The sequence below is a fragment of the Ranitomeya imitator genome, chromosome 1 (assembly GCF_032444005.1).
Source record: "Ranitomeya imitator isolate aRanImi1 chromosome 1, aRanImi1.pri, whole genome shotgun sequence".
Taxonomy (NCBI): Eukaryota; Metazoa; Chordata; class Amphibia; order Anura; family Dendrobatidae; genus Ranitomeya; species Ranitomeya imitator.
Window position 1 is genome coordinate 33,655,030 of NC_091282.1, and position 25,987 is coordinate 33,681,016.

The window sequence follows — 25,987 nt, forward strand, 5'->3', positions numbered from 1 at the left end:
CTCAAAATCTCACGATACATGGCCCCATTCATTCTTTCATGTATCCGGATCAGTCGTCCTGGCCCCTTTGCAGAGAAACAGCCCCAAAGCATGATGTTTCCACCACCATGCTTTACAGTAGGTATGGTGTTTGATGGATGCAACTCAGTATTCTTTTTCCTCCAAACACGACAAGTTGTGTTTCTACCAAACAGTTCCAGTTTGGTTTCATCAGACCATAGGACATTCTCCCAAAACTCCTCTGGATCATCCAAATGCTCTCTAGCAAACTTCAGACGGGCCCGGACATGTACTGGCTTAAGCAGTGGGACACGTCTGGCACTGCAGGATCTGAGTCCATGGTGGCGTAGTGTGTTACTTATGGTAGGCCTTGTTACATTGGTCCCAGCTCTCTGCAGTTCATTCACTAGGTCCCCCCGCGTGGTTCTGGGATTTTTGCTCACCGTTCTTGTGATCATTCTGACCCCACGGGTGGAGCCCCAGATCAAGGGAGATTATCAGTGGTCTTGTATGTCTTCCATTTTCTAATTATTGCTCCCACTGTTGATTTCTTCACTCCAAGCTGGTTGGCTATTGCAGATTCAGTCTTCCCAGCCTGGTGCAGGGCTACAATTTTGTTTCTGGTGTCCTTTGACAGCTCTTTGGTCTTCACCATAGTGGAGTTTGGAGTCAGACTGTTTGAGGGTGTGCACAGGTGTCTTTTTATACTGATAACAAGTTTAATCAGGTGCCATTACTACAGGTAATGAGTGGAGGAAAGAGGAGGCTCTTAAAGAAGAAGTTACAGGTCTGTGAGAGCCAGAAATCCTGATTGTTTGTTTCTGACCAAATACTTATTTTCCACCATAATATGCAAAAAAAATGATAAAAAAACAGACAATGTGATTTTCTGGATTTTTTTTTCTCAGTTTGTCTCCCATAGGTGAGGTCTACCTATGATGTAAATTACAGACGCCTCTCATCTTTTTAAGTGGTGGAACTTGCACTATTGCTGACTGACTAAATACTTTTTTGCCCCACTGTAAATACCTTTATGTATTATTTTCATGCATTAAAAGCACTTTTTTTTACTTTTAAATCCACAGACACCCCCATAGCATACGAGTTAACTGAGAATCAATCAGTGAGCTAATACTAGGAGACTTTACAACTCTTATTTCTTTTAGTGTCGCTTTATGAGCACATGAAAAGTGAACTAAACTTTGTCTTGGGAAGATAAAAGACAATCCAGTTACTAGAAGCTCACTGACGGATTCTAAGTTAACTCATTCTGCATCCAGCAAAGGACAGAGGCAACCGCAGACAGACAGTGAGTTCAGGGACGGACTCATTAACCCCATCACAGCTGGAGACCCCCAGGGGCGGACTCATTAACCCCATCACAGCTGGAGACCCCCAGGGGCGGTCTCATTAACCCCATCACAGCTGGAGACCCCCAGGGGCGGACTCATTAACCCCATCACTACTGGAGACCCCCAGGGGCGGTCTCATTAACCCCATCACTACTGGAGACCCCCAGAGATGGTCTCATTAACCCCATCACTACTGAAGACCCCCAGGGGCGGTCTCAATAACCTCATCACTACTGGAGACCCCCAGGGGCGGTCTCATTAACCCCATCACAGCTGGAGACCCCCAGGGACGGTCTCATTAACCTCATCACTACTGGAGACCCCCAGGGGCGGTCTCATTAACCCCATCACAGCTGGAGACCCCCAGGGGCGGACTCATTAACCCCATCACTACTGGAGACCCCCAGGGGCGGTCTCATTAACCCCATCACTACTGTAGACCCCCAGAGATGGTCTCATTAACCCCATCACTACTGAAGACCCCCAGGGGCGGTCTCATTAACCCCATCACTACTGCAGACCCCCAGGGACGGTCTCATTAACCCCATCACAGCTGGAGACCCCCAGGGGCGGACTCATTAACCCCATCACTACTGGAGACCCCCAGGGGCGGACTCATTAACCCCATCACTACTGGAGACCCCCAGGGGCGGACTCATTAACCCCATCACTACTGGAGACCCCCAGGGGCGGTCTCATTAACCCCATCACTACTGGAGACCCCCAGAGATGGTCTCATTAACCCCATCACTACTGGAGACCCCCAGGGGCGGTCTCAATAACCTCATCACTACTGGAGACCCCCAGGGGCGGTCTCATTAACCCCATCACAGCTGGAGACCCCCAGGGACGGTCTCATTAACCTCATCACTACTGGAGACCCCCAGGGGCGGTCTCATTAACCCCATCACAGCTGGAGACCCCCAGGGGCGGACTCATTAACCCCATCACTACTGGAGACCCCCAGGGGCGGTCTCATTAACCCCATCACTACTGGAGACCCCCAGAGATGGTCTCATTAACCCCATCACTACTGGAGACCCCCAGGGGCGGTCTCAATAACCTCATCACTACTGGAGACCCCCAGGGGCGGACTCATTAACCCCATCACTACTGGAGACCCCCAGGGGCGGACTCATTAACCCCATCACTACTGGAGACCCCCAGGGAAGGACTCATTAACCCCATCACTACTGGAGACCCCCAGGGGCGGTCTCATTAACCCCATCACAGCTGGAGACCCCCAGGGACGGTCTCATTAACCCCATCACAGCTGGAGACCCCCAGGGACGGTCTCATTAACCTCATCACTACTGGAGACCCCCAGGGGCGGTCTCATTAACCCCATCACAGCTGGAGACCCCCAGGGGCGGACTCATTAACCCCATCACTACTGGAGACCCCCAGGGGCGGACTCATTAACCCCATCACTACTGGAGACCCCCAGGGGCGGACTCATTAACCCCATCACTACTGGAGACCCCCAGGGGCGGTCTCAATAACCTCATCACTACTGGAGACCCCCAGGGGCGGTCTCATTAACCCCATCACAGCTGGAGACCCCCAGGGGCGGACTCATTAACCCCATCACTACTGGAGACCCCCAGGGGCGGTCTCATTAACCCCATCACTACTGGAGACCCCCAGAGATGGTCTCATTAACCCCATCACTACTGGAGACCCCCAGGGGCGGTCTCAATAACCTCATCACTACTGGAGACCCCCAGGGGCGGTCTCATTAACCCCATCACAGCTGGAGACCCCCAGGGACGGTCTCATTAACCTCATCACTACTGGAGACCCCCAGGGGCGGTCTCATTAACCCCATCACAGCTGGAGACCCCCAGGGGCGGACTCATTAACCCCATCACTACTGGAGACCCCCAGGGGCGGTCTCATTAACCCCATCACTACTGGAGACCCCCAGAGATGGTCTCATTAACCCCATCACTACTGGAGACCCCCAGGGGCGGTCTCAATAACCTCATCACTACTGGAGACCCCCAGGGGCGGTCTCATTAACCCCATCACAGCTGGAGACCCCCAGGGACGGTCTCATTAACCCCATCACAGCTGGAGACCCCCAGGGACGGTCTCATTAACCTCATCACTACTGGAGACCCCCAGGGGCGGTCTCATTAACCCCATCACAGCTGGAGACCCCCAGGGGAGGACTCATTAACCCCATCACTACTGGAGACCCCCAGAGATGGTCTCATTAACCCCATCACTACTGAAGACCCCCAGGGGCGGTCTCAATAACCTCATCACTACTGGAGACCCCCAGGGGCGGACTCATTAACCCCATCACTACTGGAGACCCCCAGAGATGGTCTCATTAACCCCATCACTACTGAAGACCCCCAGGGGCGGTCTCAATAACCTCATCACTACTGGAGACCCCCAGGGGCGGTCTCATTAACCCCATCACAGCTGGAGACCCCCAGGGACGGTCTCATTAACCTCATCACTACTGGAGACCCCCAGGGGCGGTCTCATTAACCCCATCACAGCTGGAGACCCCCAGGGGCGGACTCATTAACCCCATCACTACTGGAGACCCCCAGGGGCGGTCTCATTAACCCCATCACTACTGGAGACCCCCAGAGATGGTCTCATTAACCCCATCACTACTGAAGACCCCCAGGGGCGGTCTCAATAACCTCATCACTACTGGAGACCCCCAGGGGCGGTCTCATTAACCCCATCACAGCTGGAGACCCCCAGGGACGGTCTCATTAACCCCATCACAGCTGGAGACCCCCAGGGGCGGACTCATTAACCCCATCACTACTGGAGACCCCCAGGGGCGGTCTCATTAACCCCATCACTACTGGAGACCCCCAGAGATGGTCTCATTAACCCCATCACTACTGGAGACCCCCAGGGGCGGTCTCATTAACCCCATCACAGCTGGAGACCCCCAGGGACGGTCTCATTAACCTCATCACTACTGGAGACCCCCAGGGGCGGTCTCATTAACCCCATCACAGCTGGAGACCCCCAGGGGCGGACTCATTAACCCCATCACTACTGGAGACCCCCAGGGGCGGTCTCATTAACCCCATCACTACTGGAGACCCCCAGAGATGGTCTCATTAACCCCATCACAGCTGGAGACCCCCAGGGACGGTCTCATTAACCCCATCACAGCTGGAGACCCCCAGGGACGGTCTCATTAACCTCATCACTACTGGAGACCCCCAGGGGCGGTCTCATTAACCCCATCACAGCTGGAGACCCCCAGGGGCGGACTCATTAACCCCATCACTACTGGAGACCCCCAGGGACGGACTCATTAACCCCATCACTACTGGAGACCCCCAGGGGCGGACTCATTAACCCCATCACTACTGGAGACCCCCAGGGGCGGACTCATTAACCCCAACACTATTGGAGACCCCCAGGGACGGTCTCATTAACCCCATCACTACTGGAGACCCCCAGGGACGGTCTCATTAACCCCATCACTACTGGAGACCCCCAGGGACGGTCTCATTAACCTCATCACTACTGGAGACCCCGAGGGGCGGTCTCATTAACCCCATCACTACTGGAGACTCCAGGGACGGTCTAATTAACCCCATCACTACTGGAGACCCCCAGTGACGGACTCTTTAACCCCATCACTACTGGAGACCCCCAGGGACGGACTCATTAACCCCATCACTACTGGAGACCCCCAGGGACGGTCTCATTAACCCCATCACTACTGGAGACCCCCAGGGACGGTCTCATTAACTCCATCACTACTGGAGACCCCAGGGACGGACTCATTAACCCCATCACTACTGAAGACCCCCAGGGACGGTCTCATTAACCCCATCACTACTGGAGACCCCCAGGGAAGGACTCATTAACCCCATCACTACTGGAGACCACCAGGAACGGACTCATTAACCCCATCACTACTGGAGACCCCCAGGGACGGACTCATTAACCCCATCACTACTGGAGACCACCAGGAACGGACTCATTAACCCCATCACTACTGGAGACCCCAGAGACAGACTCATTAACCCCATCACTACTGGAGACCCCCAGGGACGGACTCATTAACGCCATCACTACTGGAGACCCCCAGAGATGGTCTCATTAACCCCATCACTACTGAGACCCCCAGGGACGGACTCATTAACCCCATCACTACTGGAGACCCCCAGGGACGGACTCTTTAACCCCATCACTACTGGAGACCCCCAGAGATGGTCTCATTAACCCCATCACTACTGAGACCCCCAGGGACGGTCTCATTAACCCCATCACTACTGGAGACCCCCAGGGACGGACTCATTAACCCCATCACTACTGGAGACCCCCAGGGACGGTCTCATTAACCCCATCACTACTGGAGACCCCCAGGGACGGTCTCATTAACTCCATCACTACTGCAGACCCCCAGGGACGGTCTCATTAACCCCATCACTACTGGAGACCCCCAGGGACGGTCTCATTAACCCCATCACTACTGGAGACCCCCAGGGACGGTCTCATTAACCCCATCACTACTGCAGACCCCCAGGGACGGTCTCATTAACCCCATCACTACTGGAGACCCCCAGGGACGGTCTCATTAACCCCATCACTACTGGAGACCCCCAGGGACGGTCTCATTAACCCCATCACTACTGCAGACCCCCAGGGACGGACTCATTAACCCCATCACTACTGCAGACCCCCAGGGACGGACTCTTTAACCCCATCACTACTGGAGACCACCAGGGACGGACTCATTAACCCCATCACTACTGGAGACCCCCAGAGACGGTCTCATTAACCCCATCACTACTGGAGACCCCCCAGGGACGGTCTCATTAACCCCATCACGACTGAAGACCCCCAGGGACGGACTCATTAACCCCATCACTACTGGAGACCATCAGGGACGGACTCATTAACCCCATCACGACTGAAGATCCCCAGGGACGGACTCATTAACCCCATCACTACTGGAGACCCCCAGAGACGGTCTCATTAACCCCATCACTACTGGAGACCCCCAGGGACGGTCTCATTAACCCCATCACTACTGGAGACCCCCAGGGACGATCTCATTAACTCCATCACTACTGGAGACCGCCAGGGACGGACTCATTAACCCCATCACTACTGCAGACCCCCAGGGACGGTCTCATTAACTCCATCACTACTGCAGACCCCCAGGGACGGACTCATTAACCCCATCACTACTGGAGACTCCAGGGACGGTCTCATTAACCCCTTCACTACTGGAGACTCCAGGGGCGGACTCATTAACCCCATCACAGCTGGAGACCCCCAGGGACGGACTCATTAACCCCATCACAGCTGGAGACCCCCAGGGACGGACTCATTAACCCCATCACAGCTGGAGACCCCCAGGGATGGACTCATTAACCCCATCACTACTGGAGACCACCAGGAATGGACTCATTAACCCCATCACTACTGGAGACCCCCAGGGACGGACTCATTAACCCCATCACTACTGGAGACCCCTAGGGACGGACTCATTAACCCCATCACGACTGCAGACCCCCAGGGACGGACTCATTAACCCCATCACTACTGGAGACCCCCAGGGACGGACTCATTAACCCCATCACTACTGGAGACCCCCAGGGACGGACTCATTAACCCCATCACTACTGGAGACCCCTAGGGACGGACTCATTAACCCCATCACTACTGGAGACCCCCAGGGACGGACTCATTAACCCCATCACTACTGGAGACCCCTAGGGACGGACTCATTAACCCCATCACTACTGGAGACCCCTAGGGACGGACTCATTAACCCCATCACGACTGCAGACCCCCAGGGACGGACTCATTAACCCCATCACTACTGGAGACCCCCAGGGACGGACTCATTAACCCCATCACTACTGCAGACCGCCAGGGACGGACTCATTAACCCCATCACTACTGCAGACCGCCAGGAACGGACTCATTAACCCCATCACTACTGGAGACCCCCAGGGACGGACTCATTAACCCCATCACTACTGGAGACCCCCAGGGACGGACTCATTAACCCCATCACTACTGCAGACCGCCAGGGACGGACTCATTAACCCCATCACTACTGGAGACCCCCAGGGACGGACTCATTAACCCCATCACTACTGGAGACCCCCAGGGACGGACTCATTAACCCCATCACTACTGCAGACCGCCAGGGACGGACTCATTAACCCCATCACTACTGGAGACCCCCAGGAACGGACTCATTAACCCCATCACTACTGGAGACCCCCAGGGACGGACTCATTAACCCCATCACTACTGGAGACCCCCAGGGACGGACTCATTAACCCCATCACTACTGCAGACCGCCAGGGACGGACTCATTAACCCCATCACTACTGGAGACCCCCAGGGACGGACTCATTAACCCCATCACTACTGCAGACCGCCAGGGACGGACTCATTAACCCCATCACTACTGGAGACCCCCAGGAACGGACTCATTAACCCCATCACTACTGGAGACCCCCAGGGACGGACTCATTAACCCCATCACAGCTGGAGACCCCCAGGGATTTATCAGCCACCTCTCATACTCTCCGTCTGGGAGAGCTGACAACTGTCATGGCTGCCTCCAGAACTCACACAGGGGTTGTCAGTCCGGCTGCCAGGGCTCCTGGACACAAGGTGCAGACTTGGGGCACTACAAGTATCAGAAGATCCGGAGGACTCACCCACACGCCGGGACAGCCCCAGCTCGTCGTTCAGCCACTGGCAGATGATCTCGGTCATGGCTCCGCCGCTCCGGGGTCATCACCCGCTGCTCGGGATCCCGCTTGCTCACCGGAGCCGCCAGGCCGCGTCCTATCTCCATGACAACCGGAACCATGGCGACCGTTACACAGCGCGCAGAGACTGCAGCGGCGGGTTGTTGTGTAGTGAGAGCAGCGCGCCCCCTGCTGGCAGCACAGTGTACAGCAGGCTGATGGTTCGGCGGAGTTTCTTCTTTCCCTCCTATATTCTGATAGTTCGGCATTTTGTTTATTTTTTATTACCTCATTGTATGGGGGGCAGGCTGCATGGGGGGCAGGCTGTATGGGGGACAGGCTGTATGGGAGACAGGCTGTATGGGAGACAGGCTGCATGGGGGGCAGGCTGCATGGGGGGCAGGCTGCATGGGGGGCAGGCTGTATGGGGGGACAGGCTGCATGGGGGGCTGGGGGGACGGCTGTATGGGGGGACAGGCTGTATGGGGGGCAGGCTGTATGGGGGGACAGGCTGTATGGGGGACAGGCTGTATGGGAGGCAGGCTGCATGGGGGGACAGGCTGTATGGGAGACAGGCTGTATGGGGGGCAGGCTGTATGGGGGGACAGGCTGTATGGGAGACAGGCTGTATGGGGGGCAGGCTGTATGGGGGACAGGCTGTATGGGGGCAGGCTGTATGGGGGGACAGGCTGTATGGGAGGCAGGCTGTATGGGGGGACAGGCTGTATGGGGGCAGGCTGTATGGGGGCAGGTTGTATGGGGGGACAGGCTGTATGGGGGGACAGGCTGTATGGGGGGACGGCTGTATGGGGGACAGGCTGTATGGGGGGCAGGCTGTATGGGGGACAGGCTGTATGGGAGGCAGGCTGTATGGGGGGCAGGCTGTATGGGGGACAGGCTGTATGGGGGCAGGCTGTATGGGGGGACAGGCTGTATGGGAGGCAGGCTGTATGGGGGGACAGGCTGTATGGGGGCAGGCTGTATGGGGGCAGGTTGTATGGGGGGACAGGCTGTATGGGGGGACAGGCTGTATGGGGGGACGGCTGTATGGGGGACAGGCTGTATGGGGGGCAGGCTGTATGGGGGGACAGGCTGTATGGGGGGCAGGCTGTATGGGGGGACGGCTGTATGGGGGACAGGCTGTATGGGAGACATGCTGTATGGGGGGACAGGCTGTATGGGAGGCAGGCTGTATGGGGGGCAGGCTGTATGGGGGACAGGCTGTATGGGGGGACAGGCTGTATGGGGGGCAGGCTGTATGGGGGGACGGCTGTATGGGGGACAGGCTGTATGGGAGACAGGCTGTATGGGGGGCAGGCTGTATGGGAGACATGCTGTATGGGGGGACAGGCTGTATGGGGGGACAGGCTGTATGGGAGGCAGGCTGTATGGGGGGCAGGCTGTATGGGGGGCAGGCTGTATGGGGGGACAGGCTGTATGGGGGGCAGGCTGTATGGGGGACAGGCTGTATGGGGGGCACGCTGTATGGGGGACATGCTGTATGGGGGGACAGGCTGTATGGGGGGCAGGCTGTATGGGGGGCAGGCTGTATGGGGGACAGGCTGTATGGGGGCAGGCTGTATGGGGGACAGGCTGTATGGGGGGACAGGCTGTATGGGAGGCAGGCTGTATGGGGGGCAGGCTGTATGGGGGACAGGCTGTATGGGGGCAGGCTGTATGGGGGGACAGGCTGTATGGGAGGCAGGCTGTATGGGGGGACAGGCTGTATGGGGGCAGGCTGTATGGGGGCAGGTTGTATGGGGGGACAGGCTGTATGGGGGGACAGGCTGTATGGGGGGACGGCTGTATGGGGGACAGGCTGTATGGGGGGCAGGCTGTATGGGGGGACAGGCTGTATGGGGGGCAGGCTGTATGGGGGGACGGCTATATGGGGGACAGGCTGTATGGGAGACATGCTGTATGGGGGGACAGGCTGTATGGGAGGCAGGCTGTATGGGGGGCAGGCTGTATGGGGGACAGGCTGTATGGGGGGACAGGCTGTATGGGGGGCAGGCTGTATGGGGGGACGGCTGTATGGGGGACAGGCTGTATGGGAGACAGGCTGTATGGGGGGCAGGCTGTATGGGAGACATGCTGTATGGGGGGACAGGCTGTATGGGGGGACAGGCTGTATGGGAGGCAGGCTGTATGGGGGGCAGGCTGTATGGGGGGCAGGCTGTATGGGGGGACAGGCTGTATGGGGGGACAGGCTGTATGGGAGGCAGGCTGTATGGGGGGCAGGCTGTATGGGGGGCAGGCTGTATGGGGGGACAGGCTGTATGGGGGGACAGGCTGTATGGGAGACAGGCTGTATGGGGGGACAGGCTGTATGGGGGACAGGCTGCATGGGGGGACAGGCTATTGGGGCAGGCTGTATGGGGGGACAGGCTGTATGGGGGACAGGCTGTATGGGGGGACAGGCTGTATGGGAGACAGGCTGTATGGGGGGCAGGCTGTATGGGGGACAGGCTGTATGGGGGGACAGGCTGTATGGGGGGACAGGCTGTTGGGGGGGCAGGCTGTATGGGAGACAGGCTGTATGGGAGACAGGCTGTATGGGGGGACAGGCTGTATGGGGGGACAGGCTGTTGGGGGGCAGGCTGCATGGGGGGGCAGGCTGCATGGGGGGCAGGCTGCATGGGGGGGCAGGCTGCATGGGGGGACAGGCTGCATGGGGGGACAGGCTGCATGGGGGGCAGGCTGCATGGGGGGGCAGGCTGCATGGGGGGCAGGCTGCATGGGGGACAGGCTGCATGGGAGGCAGGCTGCATGGGAGGCAGGCTGCATGGGGGGCAGGCTGCATGGGGGGACAGGCTGTATGGGGGGCAGGCTGTATGGGGGACAGGCTGTATGGGGGGCAGGCTGTATGGGGGGACAGGCTGTATGGGGGGCAGGCTGTATGGGGGGACAGGCTGTATGGGGGACAGGCTGTATGGGGGGCAGGCTGTATGGGGGGACAGGCTGTATGGGGGGCAGGCTGTATGGGGGGACGGCTATATGGGGGACAGGCTGTATGGGAGACATGCTGTATGGGGGGACAGGCTGTATGGGAGGCAGGCTGTATGGGGGGCAGGCTGTATGGGGGACAGGCTGTATGGGGGGACAGGCTGTATGGGGGGCAGGCTGTATGGGGGGACGGCTGTATGGGGGACAGGCTGTATGGGAGACAGGCTGTATGGGGGGCAGGCTGTATGGGAGACATGCTGTATGGGGGACAGGCTGTATGGGGGGACAGGCTGTATGGGAGGCAGGCTGTATGGGGGGCAGGCTGTATGGGGGGCAGGCTGTATGGGGGGACAGGCTGTATGGGGGGACAGGCTGTATGGGAGGCAGGCTGTATGGGGGGCAGGCTGTATGGGGGGCAGGCTGTATGGGGGGACAGGCTGTATGGGGGGACAGGCTGTATGGGAGACAGGCTGTATGGGGGGACAGGCTGTATGGGGGACAGGCTGCATGGGGGGACAGGCTATTGGGGCAGGCTGTATGGGGGGACAGGCTGTATGGGGGACAGGCTGTATGGGGGGACAGGCTGTATGGGAGACAGGCTGTATGGGGGGCAGGCTGTATGGGGGACAGGCTGTATGGGGGGACAGGCTGTATGGGGGGACAGGCTGTTGGGGGGGCAGGCTGTATGGGAGACAGGCTGTATGGGAGACAGGCTGTATGGGGGGACAGGCTGTATGGGGGGACAGGCTGTTGGGGGGCAGGCTGCATGGGGGGGCAGGCTGCATGGGGGGCAGGCTGCATGGGGGGGCAGGCTGCATGGGGGGACAGGCTGCATGGGGGGACAGGCTGCATGGGGGGCAGGCTGCATGGGGGGGCAGGCTGCATGGGGGGCAGGCTGCATGGGGGACAGGCTGCATGGGAGGCAGGCTGCATGGGAGGCAGGCTGCATGGGGGGCAGGCTGCATGGGGGGACAGGCTGTATGGGGGGCAGGCTGTATGGGGGACAGGCTGTATGGGGGGCAGGCTGTATGGGGGGCAGGCTGTATGGGGGGCAGGCTGCATGGGGGACAGGCTGCATGGGAGGCAGGCTGCATGGGAGGCAGGCTGCATGGGGGGCAGGCTGCATGGGGGGACAGGCTGTATGGGGGGCAGGCTGTATGGGGGACAGGCTGTATGGGGGGACAGGCTGTATGGGGGGCAGGCTGTATGGGGGGCAGGCTGTATGGGGGACAGGCTGTATGGGGGCAGGCTGTATGGGGGACAGGCTGTATGGGGGGACAGGCTGTATGGGAGGCAGGCTGTATGGGGGGCAGGCTGTATGGGGGACAGGCTGTATGGGGGCAGGCTGTATGGGGGGACAGGCTGTATGGGAGGCAGGCTGTATGGGGGGACAGGCTGTATGGGGGCAGGCTGTATGGGGGCAGGTTGTATGGGGGGACAGGCTGTATGGGGGGACAGGCTGTATGGGGGGACGGCTGTATGGGGGACAGGCTGTATGGGGGGCAGGCTGTATGGGGGGACAGGCTGTATGGGGGGCAGGCTGTATGGGGGGACGGCTGTATGGGGGACAGGCTGTATGGGAGACATGCTGTATGGGGGGACAGGCTGTATGGGAGGCAGGCTGTATGGGGGGCAGGCTGTATGGGGGACAGGCTGTATGGGGGGACAGGCTGTATGGGGGGCAGGCTGTATGGGGGACAGGCTGTATGGGAGACAGGCTGTATGGGGGGCAGGCTGTATGGGAGACATGCTGTATGGGGGGACAGGCTGTATGGGGGGACAGGCTGTATGGGAGGCAGGCTGTATGGGGGGCAGGCTGTATGGGGGGCAGGCTGTATGGGGGGACAGGCTGTATGGGGGGACAGGCTGTATGGGAGGCAGGCTGTATGGGGGGCAGGCTGTATGGGGGGCAGGCTGTATGGGGGGACAGGCTGTATGGGGGGACAGGCTGTATGGGAGACAGGCTGTATGGGGGGACAGGCTGTATGGGGGACAGGCTGCATGGGGGGACAGGCTATTGGGGCAGGCTGTATGGGGGGACAGGCTGTATGGGGGACAGGCTGTATGGGGGGCAGGCTGTATGGGGGGACAGGCTGTATGGGAGACAGGCTGTATGGGGGGCAGGCTGTATGGGGGACAGGCTGTATGGGGGGACAGGCTGTATGGGGGGACAGGCTGTTGGGGGGGCAGGCTGTATGGGAGACAGGCTGTATGGGAGACAGGCTGTATGGGGGGACAGGCTGTATGGGGGGACAGGCTGTTGGGGGGGCAGGCTGTATGGGGGGACAGGCTGTATGGGGGGCAGGCTGTATGGGGGGACAGGCTGTATGGGGGGGTCAGGCTATGGGGGGGTGGGCTGTATGGGGGACAGGCTGCATGGGGGGACAGGCTATTGGGGGGGCAGGCTGTATGGGGGGACAGGCTGTATGGGGGGCAGGCTGTATGGGAGACAGGCTGTATGGGGGGACAGGCTGTATGGGGGGACAGGCTGTTGGGGGGGGCAGGCTGTATGGGAGACAGGCTGTATGGGGGGACAGGCTGTTGGGGGGGGCAGGCTGTATGGGGGGACAGGCTGTATGGGGGGCAGGCTGTATGGGGGGACAGGCTGTATGAGGGTCAGGCTATGGGGGGGTAGGCTGTATGGGGGACAGGCTGCATGGGGGGACAGGCTATTGGGGGGGCAGGCTGTATGGGGGGACAGGCTATGGGGGGGTAGGCTGTATGGGGGACAGGCTGCATGGGGGGACAGACTATTGGGGGGGCAGGCTGTATGGGGGGACAGGCTGTATGGGGGGCAGGCTGTATGGGGGGCAGGCTGTATGGGGGGACAGGCTGTATGGGGAGCAGGCTGTATGGGGGGACAGGCTGTATGGGGGGCAGGCTGTATGGGGGGAAAGGCTGTATGGGGGGACAGGCTGTATGGGGGACAGGCTGTATGGGGGGCAGGCTGTATGGGGGGACAGGCTGTATGGGGGGCAGGCTGTATGGGGGGACAGGCTGTATGGGGGGCAGGCTGTATGGGGGGACAGGCTGTATGGGGGGCAGGCTGTATGGGGGGACAGGCTGTATGGGGGGACAGGCTGTATGGGAGACAGGCTGTATGGGGGGCAGGCTGTATGGGGGGACAGGCTGTATGGGGGGACAGGCTGTATGGGAGACAGGCTGTATGGGGGGACAGGCTGTATGGGGGGACAGGCTGTATGGTGGACAGGCTGCATGGGGGGACAGGCTATTGGGGGGGGGGCAGGCTGTATGGGGGGACAGGCTGTATGGGGGGACAGGCTGTATGGGGGACAGGCTGTATGGGGGGCAGGCTGTATGCGGGGACAGGCTGTATGGGAGACAGGCTGTATGGGGGGCAGGCTGTATGGGGGACAGGCTGTATGGGGGGACAGGCTGTATGGGGGGACAGGCTGTTGGGGGGGGCAGGCTGTATGGGAGACAGGCTGTATGGGAGACAGGCTGTATGGGGGGACAGGCTGTATGGGGGGACAGGCTGTTGGGGGGGCAGGCTGTATGGGGGGACAGGCTGTATGGGGGGACAGGCTGTATGGGGGGGTCAGGCTATGGGGGGGGTAGGCTGTATGGGGGACAGGCTGCATGGGGGGACAGGCTATTGGGGGGGCAGGCTGTATGGGGGGACAGGCTGTATGGGGGGACAGGCTGTATGGGGGGCAGGCTGTATGGGAGACAGGCTGTATGGGGGGACAGGCTGTATGGGGGGACAGGCTGTTGGGGGGGCAGGCTGTATGGGAGACCGGCTGTATGGGAGACAGGCTGTATGGGGGGACAGGCTGTTGGGGGGGCAGGCTGTATGGGGGGACAGGCTGTATGGGGGGCAGGCTGTATGGGGGGGACGGGCTGTATGGGGGTCAGGCTATGGGGGGGTAGGCTGTATGGGGGACAGGCTGCATGGGGGGACAGGCTATTGGGGGGGGCAGGCTGTATGGGGGGACAGGCTATGGGGGGGGTAGGCTGTATGGGGGACAGGCTGCATGGGGGGACAGGCTATTGGCAGGGGGGCAGGCTGTATGGGGGGACAGGCTGTATGGGGGCAGGCTGTATGGGGGGACAGGCTGTATGGGGGGCAGGCTGTATGGGGGACAGGCTGTATGGGGGGACAGGCTGTATGGGGGGACAGGCTGTATGGGGGACAGGCTGTATGGGGGGCAGGCTGTATGGGGGGGACGGCTGTATGGGGGACAGGCTGTATGGGGGGACAGGCTGTATGGGGGGCAGGCTGTATGGGGGGACAGGCTGTATGGGGGCAGGCTGTATGGGGGACAGGCTGTATGGGGGGCAGGCTGTATGGGGGACAGGCTGTATGGGGGGCAGGCTGTATGGGGGGACAGGCTGTATGGGAGGCAGGCTGTATGGGGGGACAGGCTGTATGGGGGCAGGCTGTATGGGGGGACAGGCTGTATGGGGGCAGGCTGTATGGGGGGACAGGCTGTATGGGGGGACAGGCTGTATGGGGGGCAGGCTGTATGGGAGACAGGCTGTATGGGGGGACAGGCTGTATGGGGGGCAGGCTGTATGGGGGGACGGCTGTATGGGGGACAGGCTGTATGGGAGACAGGCTGTATGGGGAGCATTCTGTATGGGGGGCAGGCTGTATGGGGGGACAGGCTGTATGGGGGGACAGGCTGTATGGGAGACAGGCTGTATGGGAGACAGGCTGTATGGGGGGACAGGCTGTATGGGGGGACAGGCTGTATGGGGGCAGGCTGTATGGGAGGCAGGCTGTATGGGAGGCAGGCTGTATGGGGGGCAGGCTGTATGGGGGACAGGCTGTATGGGGGGCAGGCTGTATGGGGGGACAGGCTGTATGGGGGGACAGGCTGTATGGGGGGACAGGCTGTATGGGAGACAGGCTGTATGGGGGGCAGGCTGTATGGGGGGACAGGCTGTATGGGGGGACAGGCTGTATGGGAGACAGGCTGTATGGGGGGACAGGCTGTATGGGGGACAGGCTGCATGGGGGGACAGGCTATTGGGGGGGCAGGCTGTATGGGGGGACAGGCTGTATGGGGGACAGGCTGTATGGGGGGCAGGCTGTATGGGGGGACAGGCTGTATGGGAGACAGGCTGTATGGAGGGCAGGCTGTATGGGGGACAGGCTGTATGGGGGGACAGGCTGTATGGGGGGAAAGGCTGTTGGGGGGGCAGGCTGTATGGGAGACAGGCTGTATGGGAGACAGGCTGTATGGGGGGACAGGCTGTTGGGGGGGGCAGGCTGTATGGGGGGACAGGCTGTATGGGGGGCAGGCTGTATGGGGGGACAGGCTGTATGGGGGGGTCAGGCTAGGGGGGGTAGGCTGTATGGGGGACAGGCTGCATGGGGGGACAGGCTATTGGGGGGGCAGGCTGTATGGGGGGACAGGCTGTATGGGGGGCAGGCTGTATGGGAGACAGGCTGTATGGGGGGACAGGCTGTATGGGGGGACAGGCTGTTGGGGGGGGGGCAGGCTGTATGGGAGACAGGCTGTATGGGAGACAGGCTGTATGGGGGGACAGGCTGTTGGGGGGGGCAGGCTGTATGGGGGGACAGGCTGTATGGGGGGCAGGCTGTATGGGGGGACAGGCTGTATGGGGGTCAGGCTATGGGGGGGTAGGCTGTATGGGGGGCAGGCTGTATGGGGGGACAGGCTATGGGGGGGTAGGCTGTATGGGGGCAGGCTGCATGGGGGGACAGGCTATTGGGGGGGGCAGGCTGTATGGGGGGACAGGCTGTATGGGGGGCAGGCTGTATGGGGGGACAGGCTGTATGGGGGGCAGGCTGTATGGGGGGAAAGGCTGTATGGGGGGCAGGCTGTATGGGGGAAATGCTGTATGGGGGGCAGGCTGTATGGGGGGCAGGCTGTATGGGGGACAGGCTGTATGGGGGCAGGCTGTATGGGGGGACAGGCTGTATGGGGGGCAGGCTGTATGGGGGGACAGGCTGTATGGGGGGCAGGCTGTATGGGGGGACAGGCTGTATGGGGGGACAGGCTGTATGGGAGACAGGCTGTATGGGGGGCAGGCTGTATGGGGGGACAGGCTGTATGGGGGGACAGGCTGTATGGGAGACAGGCTGTATGGGGGGACAGGCTGTATGGGGGGACAGGCTGTATGGTGGACAGGCTGCATGGGGGGACAGGCTATTGGGGGGGCAGGCTGTATGGGGGGACAGGCTGTATGGGGGGACAGGCTGTATGGGGGACAGGCTGTATGGGGGGCAGGCTGTATGGGGGGACAGGCTGTATGGGAGACAGGCTGTATGGGAGGCAGGCTGTATGGGGGACAGGCTGTATGGGGGGACAGGCTGTATGGGGGGACAGGCTGTTGGGGGGGCAGGCTGTATGGGAGACAGGCTGTATGGGAGACAGGCTGTATGGGGGGACAGGCTGTATGGGGGGACAGGCTGTATGGGGGGGGCAGGCTGTATGGGGGGACAGGCTGTATGGGGGGACAGGCTGTATGGGGGGGTCAGGCTATGGGGGGGTAGGCTGTATGGGGGACAGGCTGCATGGGGGGACAGGCTATTGGGGGGGCAGGCTGTATGGGGGGACAGGCTGTATGGGGGGACAGGCTGTATGGGAGACAGGCTGTATGGGAGACAGGCTGTATGGGGGGACAGGCTGTATGGGGGGACAGGCTGTTGGGGGGGGCAGGCTGTATGGGAGACAGGATGTATGGGAGACAGGCTGTTGGGGGGGGCAGGCTGTATGGGGGGACAGGCTGTATGGGGGGCAGGCTGTATGGGGGGACAGGCTGTATGGGGGTCAGGCTATGGGGGGGGTAGGCTGTATGGGGGACAGGCTGCATGGGGGGACAGGCTATTGGGGGGGCAGGCTGTATGGGGGGACAGGCTATGGGGGGGTAGGCTGTATGGGGGGCAGGCTGTATGGGGGGACAGGCTGTATGGGGGCAGGCTGTATGGGGGGCAGGCTGTATGGGGGGCAGGCTGTATGGGGGGACAGGCTGTTGGGGGGGGCAGGCTGTATGGGAGACAGGCTGTATGGGAGACAGGCTGTATGGGGGGACAGGCTGTATGGGGGGACAGGCTGTTGGGGGGGGGGCAGGCTGTATGGGGGGACATGCTGTATGGGGGGCAGGCTGTATGGGGGGACAGGCTGTATGGGGGGGTCAGGCTATGGGGGGGTAGGCTGTATGGGGGACAGGCTGCATGGGGGGACAGGCTATTGGGGGGGCAGGCTGTATGGGGGGACAGGCTGTATGGGGGGACAGGCTGTATGGGGGGCAGGCTGTATGGGAGACAGGCTGTATGGGGGGACAGGCTGTATGGGGGGGACAGGCTGTTGGGGGGGCAGGCTGTATGGGAGACCGGCTGTATGGGAGACAGGCTGTATGGGGGGACAGGCTGTTGGGGGGGCAGGCTGTATGGGGGGACAGGCTGTATGGGGGGCAGGCTGTATGGGGGGACGGGCTGTATGGGGGTCAGGCTATCGGGGGTAGGCTGTATGGGGGACAGGCTGCATGGGGGGACAGGCTATTGGGGGGGGCAGGCTGTATGGGGGGACAGGCTATGGGGGGGTAGGCTGTATGGGGGACAGGCTGCATGGGGGGACAGGCTATTGGCAGGGGGGCAGGCTGTATGGGGGACAGGCTGTATGGGGGCAGGCTGTATGGGGGGACAGGCTGTATGGGGGGCAGGCTGTATGGGGGACAGGCTGTATGGGGGGACAGGCTGTACGGGGGGACAGGCTGTATGGGGGGCAGGCTGTATGGGGGGACGGCTGTATGGGGGACAGGCTGTATGGGGGGACAGGCTGTATGGGGGGCAGGCTGTATGGGGGGACAGGCTGTATGGGGGCAGGCTGTATGGGGGGCAGGCTGTATGGGGGACAGGCTGTATGGGGGCAGGCTGTATGGGGGACAGGCTGTATGGGGGGCAGGCTGTATGGGGGGACAGGCTGTATGGGAGGCAGGCTGTATGGGGGGACAGGCTGTATGGGGGCAGGCTGTATGGGGGGACAGGCTGTATGGGGGGCAGGCTGTATGGGGGGACAGGCTGTATGGGGGGACAGGCTGTATGGGGGGCAGGCTGTATGGGAGACAGGCTGTATGGGGGGACAGGCTGTATGGGGGGCAGGCTGTATGGGGGGACGGCTGTATGGGGGACAGGCTGTATGGGAGACAGGCTGTATGGGGGGCAGGCTGTATGGGGGGCAGGCTGTATGGGGGGACAGGCTGTATAGGGGGACAGGCTGTATGGGAGACAGGCTGTATGGGAGACAGGCTGTATGGGGGGACAGGCTGTATGGGGGGACAGGCTGTATGGGGGCAGGCTGTATGGGAGGCAGGCTGTATGGGAGGCAGGCTGTATGGGGGGCAGGCTGTATGGGGGGCAGGCTGTATGGGGGGACAGGCTGTATGGGGGGACAGGCTGTATGGGGGGACAGGCTGTATGGGAGACAGGCTGTATGGGGGGCAGGCTGTATGGGGGGCAGGCTGTATGGGGGGACAGGCTGTATGGGGGGACAGGCTGTATGGGAGACAGGCTGTATGGGGGGACAGGCTGTATGGGGGGACAGGCTGTATGGGGGTCAGGCTATGGGGGGGTAGGCTGTATGGGGGGCAGGCTGTATGGGGGGACAGGCTATGGGGGGGTAGGCTGTATGGGGGACAGGCTGCTTGGGGGGACAGGCTATTGGGGGGGGCAGGCTGTATGGGGGGACAGGCTGTATGGGGGGCAGGCTGTATGGGGGGCAGGCTGTATGGGGGGACAGGCTGTATGGGGGGCAGGCTGTATGGGGGGACAGGCTGTATGGGGGGCAGGCTGTATGGGGGGAAAGGCTGTATGGGGGGACAGGCTGTATGGGGGGCAGGCTGTATGGGGGGATAGGCTGTATGGGGGGCAGGCTGTATGGGGGGACAGGCTGTATGGGGGGCAGGCTGTATGGGGGAAAGGCTGTATGGGGGGCAGGCTGTATGGGGGAAATGCTGTATGGGGGGCAGGCTGTATGGGGGGCAGGCTGTATGGGGGACAGGCTGTATGGGGGCAGGCTGTATGGGGGGACAGGCTGTATGGGGGGCAGGCTGTATGGGGGGACATGCTGTATGGGGGGCAGGCTGTATGGGGGGACAGGCTGTATGGGGGGACAGGCTGTATGGGAGACAGGCTGTATGGGGGGCAGGCTGTATGGGGGGACAGGCTGTATGGGGGGACAGGCTGTATGGGAGACAGGCTGTATGGGGGGACAGGCTGTATGGGGGGACAGGCTGTATGGTGGACAGGCTGCATGGGGGGACAGGCTATTGGGGGGGGCAGGCTGTATGGGGGGACAGGCTGTATGGGGGGACAGGCTGTATGGGGGACAGGCTGTATGGGGGGCAGGCTGTATGGGAGACAGGCTGTATGGGGGGCAGGCTGTATGGGGGACAGGCTGTATGGGGGGACAGGCTGTATGGGGGGACAGGCTGTTGGGGGGGCAGGCTGTATGGGAGACAGGCTGTATGGGAGACAGGCTGTATGGGGGGACAGGCTGTATGGGGGGACAGGCTGTATGGGGGGGCAGGCTGTATGGGGGGACAGGCTGTATGGGGGGACAGGCTGTATGGGGGGGTCAGGCTATGGGGGGGTAGGCTGTATGGGGGACAGGCTGCATGGGGGGACAGGCTATTGGGGGGGCAGGCTGTATGGGGGGACAGGCTGTATGGGGGGACAGGCTGTATGGGGAGACAGGCTGTATGGGAGACAGGCTGTATGGGGGGACAGGCTGTATGGGGGGACAGGCTGTTGGGGGGGGCAGGCTGTATGGGAGACAGGCTGTATGGGAGACAGGCTGTTGGGGGGGCAGGCTGTATGGGGGGACAGGCTGTATGGGGGGAAGGCTGTATGGGGGGACGGGCTGTATGGGGGTCAGGCTATGGGGGGTAGGCTGTATGGGGGACAGGCTGCATGGGGGGACAGGCTATTGGGGGGGCAGGCTGTATGGGGGGACAGGCTATGGGGGGGTAGGCTGTATGGGGGACAGGCTGCATGGGGGGACAGGCTATTGGCAGGGGGGCAGGCTGTATGGGGGACAGGCTGTATGGGGGCAGGCTGTATGGGGGGACAGGCTGTATGGGGGGCAGGCTGTATGGGGGACAGGCTGTATGGGGGGACAGGCTGTATGGGGGGACAGGCTGTATGGGGGGCAGGCTGTATGGGGGGACGGCTGTATGGGGGACAGGCTGTATGGGGGGACAGGCTGTATGGGGGGCAGGCTGTATGGGGGGACAGGCTGTATGGGGGCAGGCTGTATGGGGGGCAGGCTGTATGGGGGACAGGCTGTATGGGGGCAGGCTGTATGGGGGACAGGCTGTATGGGAGACAGGCTGTTGGGGGGGCAGGCTGTATGGGGGGACAGGCTGTATGGGGGGCAGGCTGTATGGGGGGACAGGCTGTATGGGGGTCAGGCTATGGGGGGGGTAGGCTGTATGGGGGACAGGCTGCATGGGGGGACAGGCTATTGGGGGGGGCAGGCTGTATGGGGGGACAGGCTATGGGGGGGTAGGCTGTATGGGGGACAGGCTGCATGGGGGGACAGGCTATTGGCGGGGGGGCAGGCTGTATGGGGGGACAGGCTGTATGGGGGCAGGCTGTATGGGGGGCAGGCTGTATGGGGGGCAGGCTGTATGGGGGGAGGCTGTATGGGGGGACAGGCTGTATGGGGGGCAGGCTGTATGGGGGGAAAGGCTGTATGGGGGGCAGGCTGTATGGGGGGACAGGCTGTATGGGGGACAGGCTGTATGGGGGGCAGGCTGTATGGGGGGAAAGGCTGTATGGGGGGCAGGCTGTATGGGGGGAAAGGCTGTATGGGGGCAGGCTGTATGGGGGGCAGGCTGTATGGGGGCAGGCTGTAAGGGGGGACAGGCTGTATGGGGGGCAGGCTGTATGGGGGGACAGGCTGTATGGGGGGAAAGGCTGTATGGGGGGACAGGCCATGGGGGGGGCAGGCTGTATGGGGGGACAGGCTGTATGGGGGGACAGGCTGTATGGGGGACAGGCTGTATGGGGGGCAGGCTGTATGGGGGGACAGGCTGTATGGGAGACAGGCTGTATGGGGGGCAGGCTGTATGGGGGACAGGCTGTATGGGGGGACAGGCTGTATGGGGGGACAGGCTGTTGGGGGGGGCAGGCTGTATGGGAGACAGGCTGTTGGGGGGGACAGGCTGTTGGGGGGGGCAGGCTGTATGGGGGGACAGGCTCTATGGGGGGACAGGCTGTATGGGGGGTCAGGCTATGGGGGGGTAGGCTGTATGGGGGACAGGCTGCATGGGGGGACAGGCTATTGGGGGGGCAGGCTGTATGGGGGGACAGGCTGTATGGGGGGCAGGCTGTATGGGAGACAGGCTGTATGGGGGGACAGGCTGTATGGGGGGACAGGCTGTTGGGGGGGGCAGGCTGTATGGGAGACAGGCTGTATGGGAGACAGGCTGTATGGGGGGACAGGCTGTTGGGGGGGACAGGCTGTATGGGGGGACAGGCTGTATGGGGGACAGGCTGCATGGGGGGACAGGCTATTGGGGGGGCAGGCTGTATGGGGGGACAGGCTATGGGGGGGTAGGCTGTATGGGGGACAGGCTGCATGGGGGGACAGGCTATTGGCGGGGGGGCAGGCTGTATGGGGGGACAGGCTGTATGGGGGCAGGCTGTATGGGGGGCAGGCTGTATGGGGGGCAGGCTGTATGGGGGGAGGCTGTATGGGGGGACAGGCTGTATGGGGGGCAGGCTGTATGGGGGGAAAGGCTGTATGGGGGGCAGGCTGTATGGGGGGACAGGCTGTATGGGGGACAGGCTGTATGGGGGGCAGGCTGTATGGGGGGAAAGGCTGTATGGGGGGCAGGCTGTATGGGGGGAAAGGCTGTATGGGGGCAGGCTGTATGGGGGGCAGGCTGTATGGGGGCAGGCTGTATGGGGGGACAGGCTGTATGGGGGGCAGGCTGTATGGGGGGACAGGCTGTATGGGGGGAAAGGCTGTATGGGGGGACAGGCCATGGGGGGGGGGTAGGCTGTATGGGGGACAGGCTGTATGGGGGGAGGCTGTATGGGGGGCAGGTAGCAGGCTGTATGGGGGGAGGCTGTATGGGGGGACAGGCTGTATGGGGGGACAGGCTGTTGGGGGGGGGCAGGCTGTATGGGAGACAGGCTGTATGGGAGACAGGCTGTTGGGGGGGCAGGCTGTATGGGGGGACAGGCTGTATGGGGGGCAGGCTGTATGGGGGGACGGGCTGTATGGGGGTCAGGCTATGGGGGGTAGGCTGTATGGGGGACAGGCTGCATGGGGGGACAGGCTATTGGGGGGGGGCAGGCTGTATGGGGGGACAGGCTATGGGGGGGTAGGCTTTATGGGGGACAGGCTGCATGGGGGGACAGGCTATTGGCAGGGGGGCAGGCTGTATGGGGGACAGGCTGTATGGGGGCAGGCTGTATGGGGGGACAGGCTGTATGGGGGGCAGGCTGTATGGGGGACAGGCTGTATGGGGGGACAGGCTGTATGGGGGGCAGGCTGTATGGGGGGACGGCTGTATGGGGGACAGGCTGTATGGGGGGACAGGCTGTATGGGGGGCAGGCTGTATGGGGGGACAGGCTGTATGGGGGCAGGCTGTATGGGGGGCAGGCTGTATGGGGGACAGGCTGTATGGGGGCAGGCTGTATGGGGGATAGGCTGTATGGGAGACAGGCTGTTGGGGGGGCAGGCTGTATGGGGGGACAGGCTGTATGGGGGGCAGGCTGTATGGGGGGACAGGCTGTATGGGGGTCAGGCTATGGGGGGGTAGGCTGTATGGGGGACAGGCTGCATGGGGGGACAGGCTATTGGGGGGGCAGGCTGTATGGGGGGACAGGCTATGGGGGGGTAGGCTGTATGGGGGACAGGCTGCATGGGGGGACAGGCTATTGGCGGGGGGGCAGGCTGTATGGGGGGACAGGCTGTATGGGGGCAGGCTGTATGGGGGGCAGGCTGTATGGGGGGCAGGCTGTATGGGGGGAGGCTGTATGGGGGGACAGGCTGTATGGGGGGCAGGCTGTATGGGGGGAAAGGCTGTATGGGGGGCAGGCTGTATGGGGGGACAGGCTGTATGGGGGACAGGCTGTATGGGGGCAGGCTGTATGGGGGGAAAGGCTGTATGGGGGGCAGGCTGTATGGGGGGAAAGGCTGTATGGGGGCAGGCTGTATGGGGGGCAGGCTGTATGGGGGCAGGCTGTATGGGGGGACAGGCTGTATGGGGGGCAGGCTGTATGGGGGGACAGGCTGTATGGGGGGAAAGGCTGTATGGGGGGACAGGCCATGGGGGGGGCAGGCTGTATGGGGGGACAGGCTGTATGGGGGGACAGGCTGTATGGGGGACAGGCTGTATGGGGGGCAGGCTGTATGGGGGGACAGGCTGTATGGGAGACAGGCTGTATGGGGGGCAGGCTGTATGGGGGACAGGCTGTATGGGGGGACAGGCTGTATGGGGGGACAGGCTGTTGGGGGGGGCAGGCTGTATGGGAGACAGGCTGTTGGGGGGGACAGGCTGTTGGGGGGGGCAGGCTGTATGGGGGGACAGGCTCTATGGGGGGACAGGCTGTATGGGGGGTCAGGCTATGGGGGGGGTAGGCTGTATGGGGGACAGGCTGCATGGGGGGACAGGCTATTGGGGGGGCAGGCTGTATGGGGGGACAGGCTGTATGGGGGACAGGCTGTATGGGGGGACAGGCTGTATGGGGGGACAGGCTGTTGGGGGGGGGCAGGCTGTATGGGAGACAGGCTGTATGGGAGACAGGCTGTATGGGGGGACAGGCTGTTGGGGGGGACAGGCTGTATGGGGGGCAGGCTGTATGGGGGGACAGGCTGTATGGGGGACAGGCTGCATGGGGGGACAGGCTATTGGGGGGGCAGGCTGTATGGGGGGACAGGCTATGGGGGGGTAGGCTGTATGGGGGACAGGCTGCATGGGGGGACAGGCTATTGGCGGGGGGGCAGGCTGTATGGGGGGACAGGCTGTATGGGGGCAGGCTGTATGGGGGGCAGGCTGTATGGGGGGCAGGCTGTATGGGGGGAGGCTGTATGGGGGGACAGGCTGTATGGGGGGCAGGCTGTATGGGGGGAAAGGCTGTATGGGGGGCAGGCTGTATGGGGGGACAGGCTGTATGGGGGACAGGCTGTATGGGGGGCAGGCTGTATGGGGGGAAAGGCTGTATGGGGGGCAGGCTGTATGGGGGGAAAGGCTGTATGGGGGCAGGCTGTATGGGGGGCAGGCTGTATGGGGGCAGGCTGTATGGGGGGACAGACTGTATGGGGGGCAGGCTGTATGGGGGGACAGGCTGTATGGGGGGAAAGGCTGTATGGGGGGACAGGCCATGGGGGGGGGGTAGGCTGTATGGGGGACAGGCTGTATGGGGGGAGGCTGTATGGGGGGCAGGTAGCAGGCTGTATGGGGGGAGGCTGTATGGGGGGGAGGCTGTATGGGGGGCAGGCTGTATGGAGCGGGCAGGCTGTATGGGGGGGCAGGCTGTATGAGGAGAGGCTGTATGGGGGGCAGGTAGCAGGCTGTATGGGGACAGGCTGTATGGGGGGACAGGCTGTATGGGGGGACAGGCTGTTGGGGGGGGGCAGGCTGTATGGGAGACAGGCTGTATGGGAGACAGGCTGTATGGGGGGACAGGCTGTTGGGGGGGACAGGCTGTATGGGGGGCAGGCTGTATGGGGGGACAGGCTGTATGGGGGACAAGCTGCATGGGGGGACAGGCTATTGGGGGGGCAGGCTGTATGGGGGGATAGGCTATGGGGGGGTAGGCTGTATGGGGGACAGGCTGCATGGGGGGACAGGCTATTGGCGGGGGGGCAGGCTGTATGGGGGGACAGGCTGTATGGGGGCAGGCTGTATGGGGGGACAGGCTGTATGGGGGGACAGGCTGTATGGGAGACAGGCTGTATGGGGGGCAGGCTGTATGGGGGGCAGGCTGTATGGGGGGACAGGCTGTATGGGGGGACAGGCTG

The 25,987-nt window shown here is 62.2% G+C and overlaps 1 protein-coding gene across 1 annotated transcript in view; it reads right to left on the bottom strand.

Annotated features, from left to right (window-relative positions):
* Nucleotides 1–8,193, bottom strand: part of SPEF2 (sperm flagellar 2) — a 159,593-nt gene extending 151,400 nt beyond the window's left edge. The window contains exon 1 of the mRNA XM_069745962.1: nt 8,036–8,193. Within this exon, the coding sequence (XP_069602063.1) occupies nt 8,036–8,093 (58 nt within the window). The 5' untranslated portion in view covers nt 8,094–8,193. The remainder of the gene's footprint in view (nt 1–8,035) is intronic.
* Nucleotides 8,194–25,987: the final 17,794 nt, after the last annotated feature.